The sequence below is a fragment of the Gossypium hirsutum genome, chromosome A11, assembly GCF_007990345.1.
Source record: "Gossypium hirsutum isolate 1008001.06 chromosome A11, Gossypium_hirsutum_v2.1, whole genome shotgun sequence".
Lineage (NCBI taxonomy): Eukaryota > Viridiplantae > Streptophyta > Magnoliopsida > Malvales > Malvaceae > Gossypium > Gossypium hirsutum.
In genome coordinates this window covers 123071394-123094994 of record NC_053434.1, presented here as the reverse complement: position 1 = coordinate 123094994, position 23601 = coordinate 123071394, and the positions used below count along the sequence as shown (strand labels likewise).

Sequence of the window (23601 nt, the reverse complement as noted above, 5' to 3'; positions counted from 1 at the left end):
TTTTAATTTTTTTTATCTTTTTAATGTATTATATTTAGAAAAAATAATATAAAAATCAATACGGGCTAGGTTGAGTCTGAGTTTTAGCATTTTTATTTGAGTTAGACTTGGGTAAAATTTTAGGCCCATTTTTGGGTTGAGCATAATAAATGGGCTTAAAATTTTGGTTGAGTATGACCTGAACTCAGTTTGGCCAAGCACTTCTATCCAATTATTCTGTTTAGTTTAAATTAAATAAATTGTTAAAAATTAAAAAAAAATTGATTCAATTGATATGCTTGTATTGGTTTGCGGGTAGATTTTTTTTTAACACTTTGTTCCAGCTTAGTGTACAAGTTAATTCTTAGTTCGATTGGTTTATTTGGTCTGATTTTGAAAATATTGGAGATAATTGTTCAATTTAGAATAAAATATTGTGGTTATTATAATCAGGGATGGCGATAGCTCGTGAGCTTGATAAAGTTTTTTATTTTAATATATTTTTATATTATAAAATTATATTCTCACCTTCATTGTATAGATATAGTTCGAGCATAAAAATTGATATACTAACTTAATCAAGCTCGAACTTAAATAACTTGATGATGTCAAGCTTGAGCTTCAAAATTGATGCTGGTTAAGTTTAAGTCGAGCTCGTGTTCAAGTTTATTACTATTCGAATTCAACTCGATTTGATTAAACCCTTAATCAAAATGTTCATAAAAATTTTTCTTTACTAAAAACATCCTTTCAACTCATTAAGTTGACATGATATTTTTTTTGTTGAAACGTGTGTTCTTAATAAAAATCAATGTCAACATTTTAACAATAATTAAATTAAGGATTAAATTATACCAAATCAAATATAAGGACTAAATCCCAAATTAAAACATAATAAAGAGACAAAAGTTAGAATTTGACCATTATATGATGACAAAATACCGTACTAAAGTGTAAAAGATGCTGATAATTTAATGGAATTCCATTTTCAAAGGGTTGGTTTTAGGCAATGATCCATTTTTGAGCGTATTGTTGGATTTTGGGGGGTAAGTTGGGTTTTAGTTGACTCTTTATTTTTTTTAATTACGTATTTTAATAAAAAACAATTATTTTGGTATGTGTTGGTATTTTCTCATAATTTTTATTTTATTATTATTTGACTTTATAATTATAAAATTCCCTATTCAATCCCAATATTTTATGTCATATTTAAGTCAAAAAAGCTATAGTTGTAAGTGACCAAAATTCAATTTATGTAAAACTATCATAAAATTTTTATAAAAAAAATCGATTTTATTTCAAATCCTTTGCTCTCATTTTTTTATTATAAAAATATATATATTATTAGATTTGATAATTTTGATAGGGTAGAGATAAATAATTATTTTTTATATAACTTGAGAAAAAAAATAATATTATGTAGCTGATTGAGTTTTAATTTGATTGATATCGGTGTTTTTGTTAGCGTAAGAGGACATGTGTTCGAGTGTGTTAAAACGCATTATCCTATTATTTAAGAGTTGGGAAGAGGTTATAAGTAATTCTAGATATTATATAAAAAAATCGGATGTGATAATAACTTATAATAAAAATAATATTGTATAAAATATCAGATATAATATGAATTATTAAAATAAATATAAATACACAGACATCACGTGGAAATATGGATTACAAGCTGCTTTGACTAATAAAGAAAAAAAAAGATGGAAGGGAAACAAACATGATTACATTAAAAAAGAAAAGAAAAGAAAAGGCAAAAGCCTTTATTAGTATTTTAAAAAATTTCACAGTTGAATTTTAAATAAATTCGATATTTTTATAATATTAATTAAGTGATGGAAATTTTTAATTGTTTATTTTTAATAGTAGGTTGGATCAAATTAATATTTTTTATATTTTTTTATATTTTTATAAAATTTTAATTGTTTATTTAATTATTATTAGTCTAACGGTTGAACTGATTGAATAGGGAACCGATGGTCTGACTAGTTCAACCACCTCCCAATTTGTTAAAACACTCGTTATGACTAGAGGTGAGCATGGGCCGGGCCATGCTTAGCTAAAAATTTAGGCCCGTTTATTAGGCTCAGGCCTGGCCTGAAAAATAGGCCTAAAATTTTTCCCAAGCCCGATCCAACTCGCCCATATTAATTTTGATATTATTTTTATATAATTTTTAAAATATATAATACATCAAAAATACTAAAAATATCAAAATAAATATTTTCCAAAAATGAATTTTAAAAAATATGTATACTTAAATATAAATGCAACTTAACAAGCAAATATATCTAAAATAATAACAAAATTAACAATAAAATAAGTTTTATACAATATCTAAACAATAACAACAAAATGGTAGCAACATAATAGTAAAATGATAGCAAAATAGGGAGCATACAACAAAAAAATAATATTAAAAAAAGTAAATTTTTTTTTGTCATTTAGTGGATTCGGGCCAGGCCAAGCTAGGAGAAAAAATGTCTTACCCGAGGCCCAATTCATTTTTTAAAAGGGCTTTATTTTTTTGTCTAAACCCATATTTCGGGCCTATATTTTTGCCCAAGCCCTCCCACATTTTAGGCTGGCCCGACCCATGATCAAATCTAGTTATGACACTCTAAAATTGTATCGCATCAATATTTAAAAATTTATATATATATATAATTTTTAAGTGATGATGTGGCGTATTATCAAAGTACCACATAATCAAACTGTTATGTTTTTCAAGTTTAGGTACCAAAATAGATTTAGTCGTTAAATTTAAATGGTAAAATGGATAAAAAAAAGTACAAATATCAAAATAAGCCTAATTACCAAGTTAGGGGCCAAAAAATTATATTATTCATTTTTTTACTACAGCACATATGTTAAGTATCCATTAGATCATGCCATTTAGTCTAGGTACTAAATTGAATATAAAAATTAAAGTTAGGTACTAAATACATATTAATCCTGGTCTCTAATAATATTTGAAGAAAGTAGTCAACAAATTCCTAACCAACTATTCTCTCTTTTTTTTTCAAAACCCTCTATATAAACTTTCAATCATCCATTAATTATCACAAACAAAGCTTCAAGTTCTCTTCTTTAGCTCTACATATCTAAGAAAATTTTCTCTCCTTTTTTTTTTCTCTCCAACCAAACAAGAAAAAGAAAATGATGAAGAGCGATGATAATGGAAGCATTGATGTGGAGTCCAGTGCTGAATCGAAAGGCAAAGCACCTTTGATCGGTAATGGGAAAGAGAAACCGAATAAGTTGAAGAAAATAATGGGCGTTGTAGATTTTGTTCTGAGATTAGCCGCCATAATTGCAGCTCTGGCCGCCGCAGCAACCATGGGTACCAGCGATGAAACCGCAACTTTCTTCACTCAGGTCTTCCGGATCGAAGCTAGCTATGATGATGTTCCCACTTTCACGTACGTCATTATATATACACAAATACATATATATACATATATATATATATATATATATATATACACGCATATTCTAACTAGATCATGCACTTAAATTAGTCGTTATTTTGAGATTTCGGTTGATTCCGTTAATGTTGATATTTTCTTCGAAAGGATTCCAACAAGTAACTATCTAGTGATCAAAACTCAAAATGTAAATGCATAAATTTATAAATTAAAATTGAAATATAAATTTTTGAGAAGTAAAAATATAATTTTATAATGAACTAATTTATCATTTTATTATTTTTTAAAAGATTAAATATATTTTTTTTTTATTTTTAAGAGGTCAAAGCGAAATTTTACCAAATATTAATTTATATTTTTATCTTTTACGCAAAGATTTGAATTACAATTTTTCTATTTGAGAGGACCAAAGCCACTATCTATCATTCTTTAATTTGTTTTTGCCGAAATGATTTAAACTTTTATGAGTCCACCTGAAAAAAAATATACTCCTTGAACACGAATGGCCGAGCACAAAAAACCCTTAAACCTTCGTAACCCAAACCTAAATCAATCCAAATTCAAAATCATCTAAACTCAAAAAACCAATACTCAAACTTGAATGACATGACCCAAAAATCAAGTTTTTCAGAATTAGATTAGTGGTCGAGTTAATCAAACCACCAGTGATCATTAGTTCAACTGTTTCGAGTAAAAATCATAAAAATTAGAAATATATATAAAAATAAAACTTAATGTTTTAGTCTGATTCAGCCAATCCGTACTCATTTACAACTCGACCAGCGCAACTTTTTGTTCCGAATTAATATCTCAACCAATTACCAATTCAACTGAAGTCGAGTTTCAAAAACTATGCCAAAAACGATCTTAAAACCCTAATTCTCCAAACTTAAATTTGTCCAACCCAAAATAACCCACCAAACTTTAAATTAACTCAATCCAATTTTACCTATTCCTCAAAACACTTGGTAATATTTCACCTGTAGGGTTTTTTAACTCAACTGATAATGGACGGAATAATTTCTCTATATATGATTATTTTGCGGTCTCATACATACATATATACTTACATGTATATTAAATTTGTTTGCAGGTTCTTCGTCATAGCAATGGCAATAGTTGCCGGCTACCTCGTCCTTTCCCTCATGTTCTCTGTCATCACCATCATCCGCCCTAACTTCGCCATAGCCAGAATCCTCTTATTCATTTTCGACATCGTAAGCATTCCAACACGAATAAAAAACATTACATAAACACGATACGAATATACCAACATATTAAAAATACATATTAATTAACATTCTTTTTGTATAAATGACAGGTGGTGTTGGCACTAGCCGCGGGGTCTGCTGCAGCAGCGGCTGCCATAGTTTACTTGGCTCACAATGGCAACCGTAACACAAACTGGCAAGCCATTTGCCAACAATTTGGACATTTTTGCCAAAAAGTCAGCGGAGCTGTGGTGACATCTTTTGTGGCTGTTGTGCTCCTCATGTTGTTGGTTTTATTGTCTGGTTTTAATTTTATTTTAAAAAAGAAGTGAAAAAACAAAAAAAAAGAACAAAAATTATTTCTCAAAAGATCAGAGAAATAAAAAAGAAAAAAAGAAAAAAAGAAAGAGATATAGATATTGTTAATTGTTTCTTACAATTTTCATAAGTGTGTTGTCTTAATTTATGGTGTCTTTTTTATTTTTATTTTTTGTGTTAAGTTTATTCATAGTAATTGTTAAAATTATCATTGACATTGTGATTATGTTGTACTTTAGGAAATTGCAAATAATGGGAAAAAATGTTTAAAGGTGTTACGATGATTAGTAAATTTGTTTTTTAATGGATTAATTTTGGTTTTAATCCTTTTGATATGTTGAAATTTAAAAATTAATCCCGTGATAAAATTTTGGTGTCAATTAAACAAAAATCTTTTGTTATCGTATCACATGTTCAGTTAACATTGTAAACTACCATCATTGAAGTGATGATGTGAATTTTCATCAAACTATTAAAAATTAATAATGTTAATAGTGTTATAAATAGAACTGTTTATAGGTCGAGTTATTCACTCAAGCTTGAAGGTTTGTTCAAAATTTTAGAGGGTTCGGGCAAAAATAAATATTAGGTCGAAAAAATGGGTTTAACCAAAAAAAAATAGGCTTGTTTAAAATATGAGTCGAGCTCAAGCTTAAGCTTGAACATTCTGGGCTTGAGCGCGACCTGTTTTAATTTTATAATACTTTATATTATGTAATTTAGAACACATTAAAAAAATAAATCTATACTAAATATATAATACTGCTCTAATGTAAACATTAAAATAATGTTAAGATGACTATATAAAAAATTAAATGTATACAATTATTAAATATTAAAATAAAATAAAAAAATATATTTTTTAAAATAAAATAATATGGGATAGCCTAAAATGGGTTTGGGTTAGTCTTTTACAAATATGTGGACAAAATTTTAGGTCCAAATTTCGGGTCGAGCTAGGCTTGGGCAAACATAAAATATATTAATATTATGCTTAAGTTCGACTCGACCTGCTCCATGAGCACCTCAAGTTATAAATTTAGACCTACTAATAATATTATAAAGAGTCAACTTATTATTTAGGCTTGAATTTGGTAACAACTTTCACATTAGGGCCTAAATTTTGTTTTAGTCCAAGTTAATCCCTAAACTCAGTAATTGTTCTCGTATTAAAGCCTAAACTAGACAGTTGTTCCCACATTAGGGCTTGAAACCTTAAACTTGACAATTGTTCCCATATTGGGGCTTAGCTTGGACTATTAAAAAAGTTTAAGCTCTAATGTGGGAACAATTGTCAAGTTTAAGGACTATATTGGACCAAAAAAATTCAGACTCCAATGTGAAAGTAATTACCAAGTTCAGACCTCAAATAAATAATTTAACTCTATTATAAAATTAGAGGATTAAATTATACTAAATTAAGATTAGTAGTACAATATGTAAATACTAAATTTAAGTCATAAAATCTCTTACAAAATTATTGATTTTCTTTTCTTTTTTTTTTTTTGCAAAATTCGGCTTGCATCATTATTATTGTTATTTAGATTAACATATAATTTGATATTTAAGTTTGATTTCAATGTTCAATCTGTACTCAAATCAAATATATTATGGTTCAATAAATACTTGACACGTGTACTCTATTAAAAAATATAGGTACTTAAGTGGGATGAAAAAACTCATGTACTAAATTGAACAATAAAACTGAACTCAAGTGCTTAAATGAGATAAAGTAAAACTCAATTATCAAGCTGAAGTCATTGAAGCAAAACTCTTTTACCAAATCAAACATTGAAGTTAAAGTTAGGAACCATACAGTATATTAACCATTATTTTTTGGTTAAAATTTGCTATCAGTCCTCGTATTTTGCGGAACTTGTGAATTAATTTATATACTTTTGTTTGGTCATTTTAATCATCGTACTTTCCAAATTTTAAAGTTCTCACCAAACAATAATTGTTAAATTCATTAAGTTATGATATTTCCAAATTCTAATATGGCAAACATATTATAATATGTTTAATACCATGTCACGTTATTATTTCCATTGCTAAAAATCCAGTTAATAGATTAATGGCTATCATTTGAGTTAAAAAAGAATTCGATCAAACGGATTTGACTGCTATTCTTTGATAAAGACTAAAATTTCAAAATTTGAAAAGTACAAGGACAAGAATTGATCAAATAAAAGTACATGGTCTAAGTACATAACTTTCGAAAAGAACAGGGACTAATAGCAGAATTTAATATATAAATTTTCGCCTAAAATTCTGGAGGCTATTTTGGTCATTTTGGAATCAACATTCAGTAAAGTAAACTGGTAAGTGGCTAACTGCCGAATATTTAGAGAAAATCGATTGACGATTGTAATGTTCAGCATTTCCCGGGAAAATCATTAAGAAAAATTGGGATTTAGGGTTTGGGGATTTCACATATTTTGGATTGCGGAAAATGTCTCAGACTGGAAAATTGATGCCGAATATCGACCAACAAAGCACGAAGATGCTCAATCTCACTGTTCTCCAAAGAATTGATGCTTTCATTGAAGAGATCTTGATCACTGCTGCTCACGTCACCTTCTACGAATTCAACCTCGATAGTAATCAATGGGTTCGCTTTCTCGCAAATCTGATTTTTTTAAAAGTTTTTGGAATCTTACTTTTTTGCTTTTGATTTTGTTTTAAAGTTTGGATGATTAAAATATTTTAATTCTTTTTTGTTTGTTTAGAGTCGAAAAGATGTTGAAGGATCTCTCTTTGTTGTTAAGAGGTAAAAATAAGTAAATATTTTGTTATCTTTTTTTTTAACCATTAACGTTGTTAGAACTTAGAAGCAAGTGATTAACTTTGGGGATTTATTTAGCTTATTCAAATGATTGATGATGATTTTCCTTGGGTTTTTTTTTTAAGGAATACACAACCTCGTTTCCAGTTCATTGTAATGAATCGGCGAAACACAGGTCGAAATTGTTAATTTTAATGAAAGATCACACACTGCACACCCTTTTTTCCTTTTTGCCTGATTTGATGTGAAAGTTGTTTTTAACAAGCAGATAATTTAGTGGAGAATCTATTGGGAGATTTCGAGTATGAGGTTCAAGGTCCGTATTTGTTGTATCGAAATGCTGCGCAAGAAGTTAATGGTATTTGGTTCTATAATCCGCGTGAATGTGAGGATGTTGCAAACCTCTTTAGTAGGTATGTCTGTCTTGCTTTTTTCCATTTCGCTAGGTTGTAAATAATCAACTTTGAGCTTGGTTATCCCTAGTGATTTTGAACATGGAGCTTGAGGTCTTTCATATATTGTATTTTGTACCTTATTTGTTACAATTGATTTTCCCCGAGATGAAGGGTTTAGTAGTTGAAGGCATTCCTTTGTCATGTAGTTTTAATTCAAATACAATCTTATGGTTATTGAAGTTTCAAGTATTCATAATGGCAACAAGGTTCTAGATAAGATGGGTCAATGCGCTTTAATCTGTTGAACAGAGAATGAATGTGTTTTTAGCTCTACAACTATCAAGTGGTATTCTTGTTCATGATATGCATTATGGTATTTTGGTCACAGTATATGAAACAAAAGTTTCATTGCATTACAACAAAAGCTTTAAACTTTCGTAATTTAAGGAAAAAAAAACATGAAAGCACTCAAATAAGATTTATATCAGTGTGTTCTTTGAGATATTGTTTTGATAAAGAGAAGTTCTTGGTCTGTTTCTTCTGTTGTTTTTAAATTGTAACATTATATATGTTGTCCTCTTCTCAGAATACTTAATGCATACACAAAAGTTCCTGCAAAGCCAAAGGCATCTGCAAGCAAAAGGTAATTATTTTGATGAAGCATCTATAAGGAAGTTATTGCTTTTCTGAAGCCTTGGAACATAGTTAAATGTTAAATTTGCCCTGCAGTTTGTGAGAGGTTTCTATTATTAAACTGCTTTTTGGTACAGTTTGCCATTTTGAACAAAAAATGTCTTGTCAATTGACTTTGTTCAGTGTTTAGGGGGTCTTTTGGGTGTGGTTGAGGTAGCATCATAAAAGAGAAAAGGGTTGAGGCAAAAGGTGGTTGAGAGTTGGACTAGAGTGGATTGTAGGGTGCCATACTTGTGACATATTACTAAAATAGCTGGAAGTGGAGGGAACATTAAGTAAGAACTGTAGAACTGTAATTGGTAGTATACGCAAGGAGGAGGTGAGTGAGGCAGGAGCTTTATGTGCAAAAGTATATTGTGATAACAATTAGCCTAAACTCCCTAAACTCCCATATCTATAGGTTTTGAGCTGCTCCCATCAATAGATAATAATTTCGAGACCTGCTAATTCATATTGGTAAATTTGTATTAATGATTAGCCAAAAATAAAATGGTTAGTATTTGGTATACTAGCAATATACTTTTTTTATTCCACAAGCAGCCTTAAAATATTGTCACGTGTCTTTTTTTTTTTAAATATATTTTTTAATATTTTACTATATCTCTGTAGGATACTTGTCAACCCCTTGACCCTGCTTGTGGAGTCTAAAAACTCCATTGGCAGTATACCAAATATTATTCCAAAATAAAAAAGCAAACTGAATTTGATGATTTATTATGTTGATCCTTGGAAGTCGACGTCTACTAGAATTTCTTACTAATGCTGCTGTCTTCCTATTTTGTCCAAGTTTTCTAAGCTTTTGTGTTATTATGATGTAGTGAATTTGAGGAACTAGAAGCTGTTCCTAGCATGTCTGTAATAGAAGGCCCCTTGGAGCCACCAGCAACTGCCTCTCGTGCTACTGATGCTCCTCAAGATTCATCATTTGTTAACTTCTTTAGTGTATGTAGACTCCCAATACTTTCCTCTTGGCTTTTCAAGACCTAATAATGTCTCTCATCTCAAAGCTTATTTGGGTTACTGATTTCAGGCTGCTATGAATCTTGGAAGTAATGCTCCAAATGGTACAAAACCAACACAGCCTTACCATTCTATCTCGACCACCTCTCTGTCTTCTCATGCTCCAACTGCCATATCCTCTCCTACTCCTGCTCCATCAGTGTCATCCCTTCCACTTTCTGCTGCACCTTTGGTTGATTCAGCAATTAGCAGCAACCGAGTGACTAATCTCGTAAAGCCTTCATCATTTTTTGCACCCCCTTCCTCTTCTTCATCCTCATTGATGATGCCACCTCCCTCTTCATCAAATCCAACCGCCTCTGCTCTTCATCCACCCTTCAATCCGCAACATCCCTACGGCACTCCAATGCTTCAACCCTTTCCACCATCTACTCCACCTGCATCTCTCACTCCAGGTGCCCCATCTACTTTGCACAATGGATCTCTTATTAGCAGGGATAAAGTCCGTGATGCTCTACTAATGCTTGTTCAGGTATTTATATTATTTTTTGTCAGTAAAGGTGTTATGGAGGAGTCAGATTGCATTTTGCCTCTTTTACTCAAAAAATGAGTAAATTAGTCCATGTACATTAAATTAAAGAGTAAACTAGTTCTTTTAATTAAAGTTTTCATTCATTTTTACTATTAAAAACTGGTGTGCCAACGGAATAATTAGATAATTACATATGGCTTGCCATGTGTACCTCATGTTTATGAATAGGGACCAGTTTTTAATAGTAGAAATAGATGAAATTTTTATCAAAAAGATTAGTTTGTTTTTTAATCTAACTTACAGGGACTAATTTGCTCTTTTTTTAGTAAAGGGGCCAAAATGCAATCCAACTCTTAGTACAAGAGCGTCCATAGTACTTTTACCTTATTTGTCTCATTTTCACTTGGAATGTTAATTAATAACAGCTCATAATGGTTTGAGTATACTGGCTAATTAGCATTTGGCCAAAAGATGAGTGATGCTGGTTTTGCAGTTCCTCCTTTTGGTGAAGGCTTCTAGTTGTTGACTCGTTTTTTTTTTTTTTTTTTTTTTTCTTATTCCAGGATGATCAATTCATTGACATGTTCCACCAGGCATTGCAAAAGGTGCATCATACCTGAACGTGCTAAATTCGATCCTCAAAACTTCATTGCAATGTTCAATGTGCACTGCACACTTTTTTTTTCTTCAGTTTGGTATCTAAATCTAAACTTTGAAACTCGATTTGATCTACATGCCAATTGTTTATGGAGGACAAGGTGTTAATACATACAACATTCAAGCTTATATAGCCGGAGTTAGTACATAAAAAAAAGAAGGTGAATCAAGTTCATCGACATACATGAAAAGCTCTACACATGCATCAACAGAACATTGAATTTTAGGGTTGAGAGAAGAAAGAGTAAAAACCAACAACGATTCCTCAACCCATGTCTTTGCCTTCGCCTCCTATCGCCATTCTCTCTACACCTTTAAGTCGCACTTTCAGGAGGGAGAGATCTGTCATTGTTTGGCATCCGGAGAGTGTTTTCTTCCACTTTCTGAGACGTGCATTATATTACTACAGTAGTCTTGATCGTGAAATTCAGGTAAGTTCTTGGTATTGTTTTGTTGAGTCTAATTTGTTATGGTTTTCGTTGATCGAATCAGTTATAGACCATCAGATTTGGGATTCAACAAAGTACAAGTAGGACGTGCGCAATGGACATTGACACGGAGTTTGAGGGTCTGAATTTGTTGTTTAAGTCTTAAACTAGTAATGGATTTTCCTTTTGCCTGAGTTCTTTGTTAACTTAATTATTGTAAAATTGATGTAAACTTATATGAGAAGTTGCTGCTGTTAGCTCTTTCCATAAGCATTTTCCATAAGCATCGGAAGCTTAAAAGGTTACTTTTAACCTGTTTATCATCTTTTCTTTTGGACTGTAATTGTATGAATATAACTTTTCATCGTCTTTAAATGTTATTTTATGCATGATGTAAGCTCCTTTTAGATGTTTAGGATTATGCTGCCATATGGTAGACTCTGATAATGTGATTTTATTGCAATAACCCTGCCATTGTAGGCACTTGATAACTAAAAGCTTTGTTGTTCCGGTTCTTCAAATTAGTTACTTACGTTTGATATTTGTTAGATGAAAGTACCATGGAGGCTCTTGTACTAAGAGTCGGATTGCATTTTACTTTTTCTACTAAAAAAATAGTAAATTAATCTCTATATATTAGATTAAAGTACAAACTGATTTTTCTGTTAAAATTTTTATCCATTTCTATTATTAAAAATTGGTCCATGTATGTCAACATGAAGTACATGTGGTAGGCTAAGTGTAATTGTGTGGTTATTTCGTCAGTCGTGATAGTTTGTAATAGTAGATATAGATGAAAATTTTAACTAAAAGGTTTGATTTGCTTTTTGATTTATAATATAAGGGTTAATTTGTTATTTTTTGAGCAAAAGGGACTAAAAAACAATGACTTTTAGTATAGGGTGCTTTTACGTATTTAGGCTCCGTTTGTTTTATTGAAAATGATTTCCAGAAAATGATTTATTTTCCTAAAAAAGGTAATATTTTTCGGTGTTTGGATTAATCTGTGTAAAATATTTTCTGCTGTTTAGTAGATTTGTTAAAAATATTTCATAAAAGTTGTTTTCAATTAAACAAACATATATTTGAGATTTTTTTTATTGTTTAATTAAATTTATTTTTATCTATAATTTTATATTTTACATTGTTTTTGCATATATAAAAAATATTATGTTAAATTCGAATTTATTACAACGTCATTTTTTTAATTACATGATTACTAAGTGAGAATTTTTTATTTAAAAATGTGACATTAACAAAATTGACAAAAAAATTTAACGATATTAATAATTGGACTTGATTTTTAAATTTGAAAAGTAAAGGGACTAAATTCTTTTATTTTATTTTATTTTATTTTAAATTTTTTTATTTTATTTTTTTAAAAATAAAAGTATAAAGACTAAATTATAAATATGTGAAGTGTATATAGACTTATGACATATTTTAATATTTATACTACAAAACATTTATTATTAATATATTGTAATTGTAATAAATATTTATTATTAAAATATTAATATTGAATATTTTTAATAACATGTGAATAATATTATTTAAAATTATTATTTTTAAAATTTATTATTAAAATAAAATTGAAATATTAAATAATTTATTAAAATAAAAAATTATATTTATTATTTTAATAAATTATTAAATGACTAAATATAAATAATTAAATATGTATATTTAATAATGTTAAAAATATAATATTTTAAATATTTTAAAAATAAAAATAAAAATTATTATAAAAAATAATATTAAACTTGATTTAATTTAATTTTTATATAAAAATAAAATTATTTATAGATAAGCTTACGCTTTTCAAAATAGTAAGTTATTTTACAAAAAAAAATAACTTATTTTACTTTAATCTGAGAGTCATTTTTCGTTGATCAAACTATTTTCTGTAAAATAAAAACAAAAAATATAAAAAATATTTTCAATAAAACATTTTACATGTAAACAAATGAAATATTGGTTAAAATACTTGTTACACATATGTTCTATTATACCACCTTTGCTAGAACACCACACCGTTGAAACTGTTTCTCCATACTGTAGGGAACAGGCAAGTCACATACTTCAGACACATATCTTACAATTTATTCATCTCATCCCGCGTTGCAAACCTAAAAGGTTACCGTGGAAAAGACCTGCAACTTGTCAAGAGACCAATGTGTGGCTAGTCCATATAAATACTCTTTTTGACCCCTACAATACCTTCTTCCTCTGCTCTGTCCTCCCTCTCAGCTGCTCTGCTCCACTAAGAAATATATGGCTTTCCGCCCAAACAAAGTGAACAGACACTCGTGCCTTTTTCGCCACTTTTAGGATCAAAAGTACTAGCATTTTATACAAAGTGACACATCATTAAAATGATTAAAAACACCTTAAAAAAGAATCTTAAAAACCTATAAAATAATTAACGATTTTATTATTATATTTTTCTAATTTATTAAACATATATTTTCACAAGAAGCTAATAGCACACACTGAATACTATTCCATCACTAAATCCTCACACAATCACCAAAAAGAAACCCAATAACTTCCAAATCCACCATGTCTGGTAGCTAAGACTGCGGCGGCCACCACCACAAATCCCGCCAGAAATTTTTTCGCCGAGTCATCGCTTGTATTCTAATCCTCCTCATTCTCATCACAATCTTACTCATATGGGCAATCCTTCCTCCCAGCAAATCCAACTTCACTCTCCTCGACACCACCGTCTACGCCTTCAACGCCACCACCGTCAACTCCCTCACTTCAAACTTTCAAATCACAGTCCGTTCACGTAACCCAAACGACGATATCGGTGTTTATTACGACCGGCTCGACGTTTACGCTTCTAACGGGAACCAAGAAATAACACTCTGGACAAGGCCATATTGAGGTCAATATTTGGTCACCTATAATATATGGTACTATGGTACCGATCTCACCGGAATATTCCGTCGCATTGGGTGCTGAATAGATGGCCGGGAGTGTTTTTTTGATGATCAAGATTGATGGACGGTTGAGATGGAAAGTTGGGACTTTTGTAACTGGGAGGTATCATATTCATGTAAGGTGTCCGGCTTATATTACTTTGGGGGAGCAAAGCGATGGTGTTTTGGTCGGAGAAAATGCTGTTAAGTTTCAGTTGTTTAGTAGATGCAGTGTTAGCTTGTGAAGAAGAAGAAGAAGCAGCAAGTAACGCCGTTAAGTATATGGTTTTATTTATCTTTGTTTTAAATTTGTTTCCCTCGTTTTCTATTTGACGCCGTTAATTTTTTATTTGGGTAAATTACATTAATAGTCATCCATTTATTTTTCTTTTTTTTGTCATTTAACTATGAAAAATTACAAAATAATCACTCAATTATTAGAAAGTTTCTTTTTTTCAGCCAACTATGAAATTTACTAATAGTTGGATGATATTTTGTAATTTTTTATAATTAAATGGCCAAAAAAAAAAGTTAGATAACTACTAAAGTAGTTTCAAAAATTACTTAAGGCAAAACGTAATCCGAGGCTCTCTCCGCTTCCCCTCAAATTTGGAAAGTTTTCATCAAGCCTTCAATTTTTTAAAAACATTTTAATGACACTCCTCAAAGTTTTTTAAAAATTTTCTTTACGCCTTCTAATAGTTTTATAAATTTTAACTAGATCCTTTTTTTTTAAATTTCTTATTAATCACTTTAAATTTTTAAAAAAATTTAATTAAACCCTCAAAATTTTTGAAAAATTTAATGCGACCTTGGGCTACCTTTCTTCTCTTATAGTTAAAGTTTATATGAATGCTCGGAATTAGGCTTTCACATTGATGAAAATTAGTTGTATTTTGATGCTTGGAATTTTGGCTTGTGCCATGATAGACCTCTATTAAGTACTTTCGAGTATTAGAGTTTTGACAGATATGTAGCCAAAGAGTTGAACGGAAGAATAATAAATTAAAAAGAAAATTTAATTACCTAATTGAATACAAAAAAAAAAGGCTTAAATACTTTTTTTTTTTAAAATTTTGAGAGCTTTCTACATGCTTAAGCTTATATTATTTAATGTTAGATATGATATTTCGCATTATAAATATAATTTAACATCCTTAATAATCATTTTAAGGTGAGAACACCTATCTAGTCCCTTTCAATTTTCATATTGAACAAATTGGTCCTTCTCTAAAAATTAGAGCAATCTAATTTTTGTCAATTTCAAAAGTGAGTAACTAAGGATAATTAATCACAACATTAATATTTTTGTCATTTATACACATTTTTATTCGTACAATAACAACTTTAGCCCTCAAAGTTTACACATTAATTTAACAAATTTAGCTCACAACGGTTACACATTCTATCAATTTGGTTCTAGTTTAACAAATTTAGCTTGCAAAGTTTACACATTATGCCTAACATCTACACAAAATATGTAAACATCAAGAGCCAAATTTGTTATAATACCAATCAAAATTATGTTCGAGTGACGGGAAATATTAATATTGTGGTTAAATGTCCTTAGCTCACTTTCGAAATTGATAGGAATTAAATTATTCCGTTTTTTTAAAGGGACTAATTTGTACAATATTGAATTTGAGAGGGACCAAAGAGGTGTTTTTACATATTTTAACCTCACCTCACTATTACACCCGTTATTGAATCCAAACATATATTCTATAACACTCCAAACCTGATTGGATCCAAGAATGTCGTATCATATTTTAAAATTATTATCTTGAAAATTATTTCTGTCGCACGCTAAATTAAACTATAATTTGAATTTATATAAAATATAAATCATTTCTCGTTCGATACTAAATAAAATAGAACGGTTTAAAACTATAAAAATTTCACTGTAATTTCATTAGAATCATAGTTTCAAAAACTTAAGTTTAGATACAAATTCATTCTTCAAAATTAAACATATTGACATCACCCATGTCATGCATAATACAAAATACTAGGAACCTCACAACAACAATTGTTCTTTGGCGTAATTCAACAGCAATTCTTCCAGAGTGGCTTCAACATCAAACAAATCCGGAACAACTTTATCTCGTTGATTTGCCCAATTTAACATTGCTTCCGGACGAGATCTGTAGCCTAACCAGTTTGGATGAGTTATGCATACGACAAGTGTTAACATTAATGGAAGACAATTAATAATGGTTGCCATTAACATTAATGGGAGACAATCAATAATGACAACCACCAACTTTGGAAAAGTGGCAAGGGATAATTTTTTTTTGGTCCTTGAGATAATGGGCTATTTATTGTTTGGTCCTTGAACCTCAACTATAAATAGGCCTTCTCATTTCTCATTTCAATTCATCCCAACCAATCTTTCTCTCTTAGTTTTCTCTCTTCTCCCATTTGAGAATTCTTAAGGAATTCTATTTGTTTGTAATACTTTGGAGATAGTAAAGTTATCATCTGGTGTTAGTGCCCGAGGACGTAGGTATAATTTACCGAACCTCGTTAAAACGCTTGTGTTCTTTATTGTCCTATTTTTCTTTCAATATTTGAGGGTATAATAGTAGTATTTAATTGTGCTATTAAATTACTATAGAAGGGATATTCTGTCTAAGGAAAGACTTGGTATTTAAGAGATCCATGTGATCCACCTCTCTTCCCTGGGAATTGAACTTTGTGTGATTTTTTAGTACAATAATTTACACGCTTCCGACCCTATTGGAACAACAACAAGCTCCCCAGTTGGAGGAAAGATGTTGGAAGGACATTGGTGCGGATTGGCATAAGATTGCTCATATAGCTACAGGTTGGTATATTTACATATTTTATAAATTGAAGTTACTTTGTTACTTCACGTATCGTTTTCTTTTGCTAATTTGTGCAGTAACCATCGAAGATTTTTAGTGAAACGAATTTGGCAAATTCATGAATCTAAACGAATTTGGTAATTTATCTAATTGCTTTACACTTGGAATTTATAATAATCTGATGTGCTTACTTTTGTCAGCATGAGTTAAACGGAAGATGCAAAATGAGACGTGCATTCTTCAATCCATCCATCGCACTCTACTCTATTTCTTGAGTTGACACATATTATACAACAAATAAAAATAAAGAACACAACCAAGATGTTTACGTAGTTCGGAACTTGTCTTACGTCTGCGGGGCCTTACCCAGAGATGAATATATTATGAACTTCATAGTACAAAAAAGTGATTTCGGCCTAACCCCTCAAACACTTGATGTAACCTCACCCTTGAACAATTAAGTAAACTCTCTCCCAACTCATTTTAGCAATGTAAGTGAAAATCAACACTCGGCACTCAGATGGTGCACACAATGGCACTCAATAATAGTTCCTACCATGAACAAGTGTTTACTTTAAATTTACACATCACCCATGAAATAAATCTTCTTTATATAAGCTTCAAGATCAGTCAAGCTCTTCATAAGCTCCGTGTAAAGTGGAATAATAAATTTCCAAATGCAATATCTCCGACAGTTGTCATGCTTGAACAAGGATTGTTCCAAAAGCAACAATGAACCTGGAAATTATAAATGCCAAAATAGAATAAGTTAAAATTGATCTCATTTAGACTGAGCAGTGCCCAAGTGTAGAAACACTTACCAAAAGGCTGCCCTGCATCAATGAATATTGTGAATCTGAGCGCCTCGAGGAGCCTGTCAATAGCATAGGTCCCATCTAAGATGGTAATCAGTTGACATACATATATATTACAACTCTTAAACTACACTATTTATATAATCTTTATTTTAAGAGTACAACCATTTTGAAGGGTAGCATGCAAGCTTCATAGGCTTCTCTACATCAATGATTTTTTAGAATTAAATTATTAGAAGCCTGAAGCCTATGAAATGACAGATACGAAAAGAAGGACTAACCTCTATTTATGCATATAAATTATTATAGTTGACAAATGCCTTTCCCCGATGGGTTACTGCAAAAAATAAGTAAAATATTATGAAAGATGGTAAGTAAAAAGTACGATTAAAACAAAGGAATTTCAAATGAATAATATTTTACCAAAGAAATAGTAAGCATCCAACTTGAATGATATTAGAATGAAAAATAGCATGAGACACCAGAGTTAACAAACCTGATTACAACCGAATGTCCGGGATGTGACCAATCGGCACCTATGTCCTTCTGACACCTTTCCTTTAACTGAGGAACTATATGTATATTTAACTCTTGAATCCACTCCGGAAGCTGATGAAGAATGCATCCTGTTTTTTTGGCTCTTCCGTTGAACACATGCTGAAAAAGAAGAAGCTTAGTTAGGGGTTTATATTAGATCATTTGAAATTGTGAGATTATTATGATTTATAAATGTAAAGCAATTAAGTCATTACCTCCTCCTTTTCTGCATCTAATTTCTTAAGTTGTCAAACGCCTTTCATAAAAATTCACGCCAATGGGTTACTGCACAAATTAGCAAAATATTATGAAAAATGATAATTAAAGAATTAGTAGTAGTAGGAGTAGGACTAGTATTTCAACAAGGAAATTAATGAAAAGACCAACCTGAAGGGATGTGAGCAATCTTGTACCAATCCGCACCAATGTCCTTCTGATACCTTTCCTCCAACTGAGGAACATATGTATTTAACTTTCGCAAATTGGTTAGGCAACGCATCTCATCCGGAAGTGATGTTAACTTGGGAAAATTAATGAGCGAAAGCCATCGCAGATTTTTTAGATCTTGAATCCACTCCGGAAGCGATGTTAAATTGGGAAAATTAGCGAGAGAAAGACTTTGCAGATTTTTTAGATATTCCCCTTTCATGCCCTCTAAATCAACCTCCTTCCAATTTTCTATTCTTAATTTTTTGAGTCCGGTGAAAGATTTCAAATTGGAGAGAGGAAGAGAAGAGGTTGAAGTTGATGGGGTCTTAGCGTTGATGTTCATCTTGATGGTCTGCTTAAACGGCCTTGAACTGGTATTCACCAACTTTAGCTCCTCAAGTGATGGATACAAAGGGCAATTTACAATCCATAAAGTGGAAAGACGACGAAATGCCATGGTTGATGTTCCCATAACTCTTGTGTCATCCTCGTTGGAATCATCATCGATTGGTTTTGTCGTCCTCCACCAACTCTTCATCTTCGGGCAATTCTGGAGCCAAAGAAACTTAAGCGATGGGAAAAATGATTGTGGTTCTCCTTGACTTCCTTTTGGGCTAGTATCATCCATGTACTCTACCTTAGTTAAATCAATAATTGACAGTTCTTGAATACAAGGCAATTGAGCAAAGGACGGGAGATGCTTGAATTTACTCCCACCCTTTATTTCAATTTTGACGAGATTTGTGAGGAAAGAAACCCAATTTGGAAAGTTGGCATCACCCCTCCATCCTACAATACGGAGCTCCTCGAGATTAGGATGGGGTTGGAGGTTCTCAAGTGACTTCTCATCATCATTAGCAGCAGCACGATGCCATTGTAAAACTAACGATCTCAAATGTTGCTTCTCTTTCAAATTAGTAGCCTTAAACTGCTCTCGTGCATTTTTTACGAATCCCAAATTTCTTATTATTAGCTCTCCCCTTAAGTTGTTAAGCCCACTCAATTCACTTAGATCTGCACCGCCATGGGAACCATCTTTATCCACTACAAACAAGCTTAACGTTTCAAGGGAACTCAGCTTTCCTATTCCACGTGGCATATGTGTTAAACCACAATTTTTACACCCAAGATGGGTAAGATTTCCCCATTTTTCAATATTCTTCGGTAATTCTTTAAGCCCACTACAAAAGTCAAGTTTCAGCACTTGCAAATTTTGTATCTCACAAATACTTTCTCGGAGAGTTTTAATACGGCGATTGCGAGAAAGATCAAGGTATCTCAAATATTTTAACTTATGAATGAGGCATGGAATCATTTCAAGATTTAAATTATATAATTCTAATACACGCAAGTGTCTACAATTTGAAATTATAAAATCCCAAGTTTCGTGGTGAAAGTTTTGAACTCCCTTGTTTGAAGACCGTAACAAGGTTCGCAACTTCTTTCCCCTAAATTGAGGAATTAATGAAGCATTAATTGATATGTGGCGACATTTTTCACCAACCTCACTTGTAATGTTATTTGAATCTACAATACTGCTCTCTGCCCCTGCTATTGATACAGCTAGATCATGCATTAAATCATGCATTTTACATTTTAGTCCTTCCCCCACATATCTTTCTCCTACTACCTCTTAAAAGAAACTTTTTTCAACTAAATCTTTAAAATACCCAAACCCGATATCCTCAAGAGATTGACTTGGATTCAATTGCTTTACGAAACCTTGTAAATCCAAATTTGGACAAGAGTTTGTACATGAATTTCATAATCTTTTGGATACAGTCGACAAAAGGCAAAGCAATGCTTTAAATGGGATGGGAGATGATCGTAGCTCAGCTTAAGTGTTGGTAGAATTTTACTTTCGTTTTGAAATATTATTCTAACAAGTTCATTATCTTTGAAAGAACGCCACTCTTTTTCAGTTTTTTTGCAGTATAACGTACTTGTTATCTTCCTTATGACTAAGGGAACCCCACCACACCTTTCCAAAATCCGTTTTCCTATTTGCACAAAGGCTAAATCTGTTGAGTCCATAGATCTTTGCTCAAATGCTATCTCTCTGAACAAAGACCAAGCATCATCACCAGACAAGCCTTTTAGAACATGAGGTTGACCTTTACTAGTGATTTTGGCTACCTTAAAAGAGCGAGTAGTTACTATTATCTTACTTCCTTTAGCCCCATCTATCAATAACTCTTCTAAACTAACCCATTCTTCCTAGTCTTCATTCCAAATGTCATCTAAAACAAGCAAATATTTTTTCCCACCAATTTTTTCTCGAAGTTGGTCTTGCAACTGGTCCATTTCGAGATTTTTCTTTGGTGCCTTGCCAGTGGCAGATTTGATAATGTTTTCTACAATTATTTTGACATCAAAAACATATGAAACATACACCCACATCTTCAATTCAAAATGATCACGGACCATTTTATCATTATAAACAAACTGCGCCAAAGCAGTCTTCCTGTTGGAGTTTGAGTGTACTTTAACCGGGTAAAGTAAGAGTTGCAAACAGAGCACCAGCAACAACGTATTATACCCGGATAAAATATGAAGGAAAAATGCTTGGAGTTCAAGCTTTTAGCTACAGTCAAGAATGAAGAACAGAACTTAGAAGTTTTTAGAAGGCAAAGAAAGATGGAGCATATAGAAGAAAATCTAATGATTTCATTCATAAGAAACGTTGGCTTAAAGCCATTACATATACCAGTCATTGGCTGGTCAAAAAATCAACAAATTCATCACCTAAACACTACCTAACTCCACTAGTTACATAGGGACTAGGTGATTTTGCTTGCAAACATAAACAAAGCTGGTGATCAGCTCTATCACCATCAAATTACATCAAGCATAAACTAAACTAAGTTCAAAATGAACTAGATTACAAAAGCATAGTTAAACGGTAACAAAATGTAACTGAGACAGAAAAAAAAGCATCAACCCCTTCAGTTGCATGTATTTTACCCGGGTAACTTGTGTGTATGAATTCTTGCACATACTTTACCCGGATAACATAAGTGCATTAATTTTCACGTGCGCTTGAATCTGCATGGGCTGCATGGGAACTAACTTCAACACTCCTCCTTAGTTTCTATGCTGCAAACTCCAAGCTGCTTTCTCAATTTTACGAACCTTGACACACAAAGGGCCTTTGTGAAGATATCAGCAACTTGTTCCTCTGAATTGCAATGAATCAGCTCCACCTCTCAAGCTAGTTCCATCTCCCTTATCACATGTAACTTGATGCTGAAGTGCTTCGTTCTGCCATAGAAGACAGGATTCTTTGCAATTGCAACAGCAGACTTGTTGTCACAAAAGATCTCTATTGCCTCCCTTTGATGTAGGTTAAGATCAGCTAGAATTTTTTTTAGCCATATGGCTTGATTTACAGCATTTGCAGCTGCAACATATTCAGCTTCTGCTGTTGATTGAGCCACAATCGATTGTTTCTTTGAGCTCCAACAAAACATGGTTGAGCCAAGGGTAAAAGCATATCCAGAGGTGCTTTTCATATCATCACTTGAACCAGCCCAGTCACTATCGGTATAGCCTTTCAACTTCAAGGTTTCAGCTTTGTTGAATAACACACCATAGTCAAGAGTGCCTTTGATGTACCTTAACACTCTCTTTGCTGCTTGAAAGTGTTGGACATTACAGCAATGCATAAACCTTGATAACATACTCACAGTAAACAAGATATCTGGCCTAGTTGCTGTCAAATATAACAAACAGCCAACTAGGCTCCTATAAGTAAACTCATTGACTGGTTCATGATCTCCTTGGCTTGACAGCTTCATTCCAACAGCAATAGGAGTGCTTGTTGGCTTACAATTCTCCATCGAGAACTTGGACAAAACCTTCAAGGCAAATGTTCTCTGTCCCAAGAAGATTTTTCCTTCTATTTGGCGCACCTCCATTCCCAAAAAGTATGTCATTAGCCCCAAGTCAGACATTTCAAACATGTCCATCATTTTGGCTTTGAATTCAGCCAACATATCTTGATCTCCTCCAGTCACCAAAAGGTCATCGACATAGAGGGATACAATAAGTTGTATTTCAGCTTCATTCTTCTTGACATATAGTGTTGGCTCATTAACACTTCTGTTAAATCCCAAACTGACCAAGTAGCTGTCAATTCGAGCATACCAGGCTCTAGGAGCCTGTTTTAGGCCATATAATGCCTTCTTAAGCCTGTACACCATCTTTTCTTTGCCAGACACAACAAATCCTTGTGGCTGATCAATGTAGATCTCTTCTTCAAGGAAGCCATTAAGAAATGCAGACTTTACATCAAGCTGGTAGATTTTCCACTGTTTCTGAGCTGCCAAGGCAATCAGCAATCTAATGGTGTCTAGCCTGGCCACTGGTGCAAATGTTTCTAGGTAGTCCAGACCATATTTCTGGCTGAATCCTTTGACTACAAGCCTGGCCTTCAGTTTGTTCAAGCTCCCATCAGCATTTTGCTTGGCTCGATAGACCCACTTTACTCCAATAACCTTCCTCTTGGCTGGTCTAGGAACCAATTCCCATGTCTGGTTCTTCTCAATCATGGAAATTTCATCAACCATTGCCTGTTTCCAGCCTTCATCAGCTTCAGCTTCTTCAAAACTGCATGGCTCCACTATGGCAACTTGAGCCCTTTCATAGATTTCAGCCAAAGGTCTAGTGCCTCTGAC

The 23601-nt window shown here is 32.0% G+C and overlaps 2 protein-coding genes and 1 pseudogene across 2 annotated transcripts; all 3 read left to right on the top strand.

Annotated features, from left to right (window-relative positions):
* Positions 1–3068: 3068 nt before the first annotated feature.
* On the top strand, positions 3069–5153 carry LOC107936775 (casparian strip membrane protein 1). Its single transcript, XM_016869532.2, has 3 exons — positions 3069–3404; positions 4504–4627; positions 4732–5153. The coding sequence occupies exons 1-3, from the start codon at positions 3142–3144 to the stop codon at positions 4951–4953; spliced, it is 609 nt and encodes a 202-aa protein (XP_016725021.2). The 5' UTR covers positions 3069–3141; the 3' UTR covers positions 4954–5153.
* A 2066-nt stretch (positions 5154–7219) lies between these two features.
* LOC107936789 (mRNA-decapping enzyme-like protein) lies at positions 7220–11778 on the top strand. Its single transcript, XM_016869557.2, has 8 exons — positions 7220–7550; positions 7669–7709; positions 7850–7899; positions 7993–8137; positions 8706–8762; positions 9631–9754; positions 9843–10304; positions 10868–11778. Exons 1-8 carry the CDS (start codon positions 7392–7394, stop codon positions 10922–10924), a joined length of 1095 nt encoding a protein of 364 aa, XP_016725046.1. The 5' UTR covers positions 7220–7391; the 3' UTR covers positions 10925–11778.
* LOC107936769 (NDR1/HIN1-like protein 1) lies at positions 11234–14693 on the top strand (annotated as a pseudogene).
* Positions 14694–23601: the final 8908 nt, after the last annotated feature.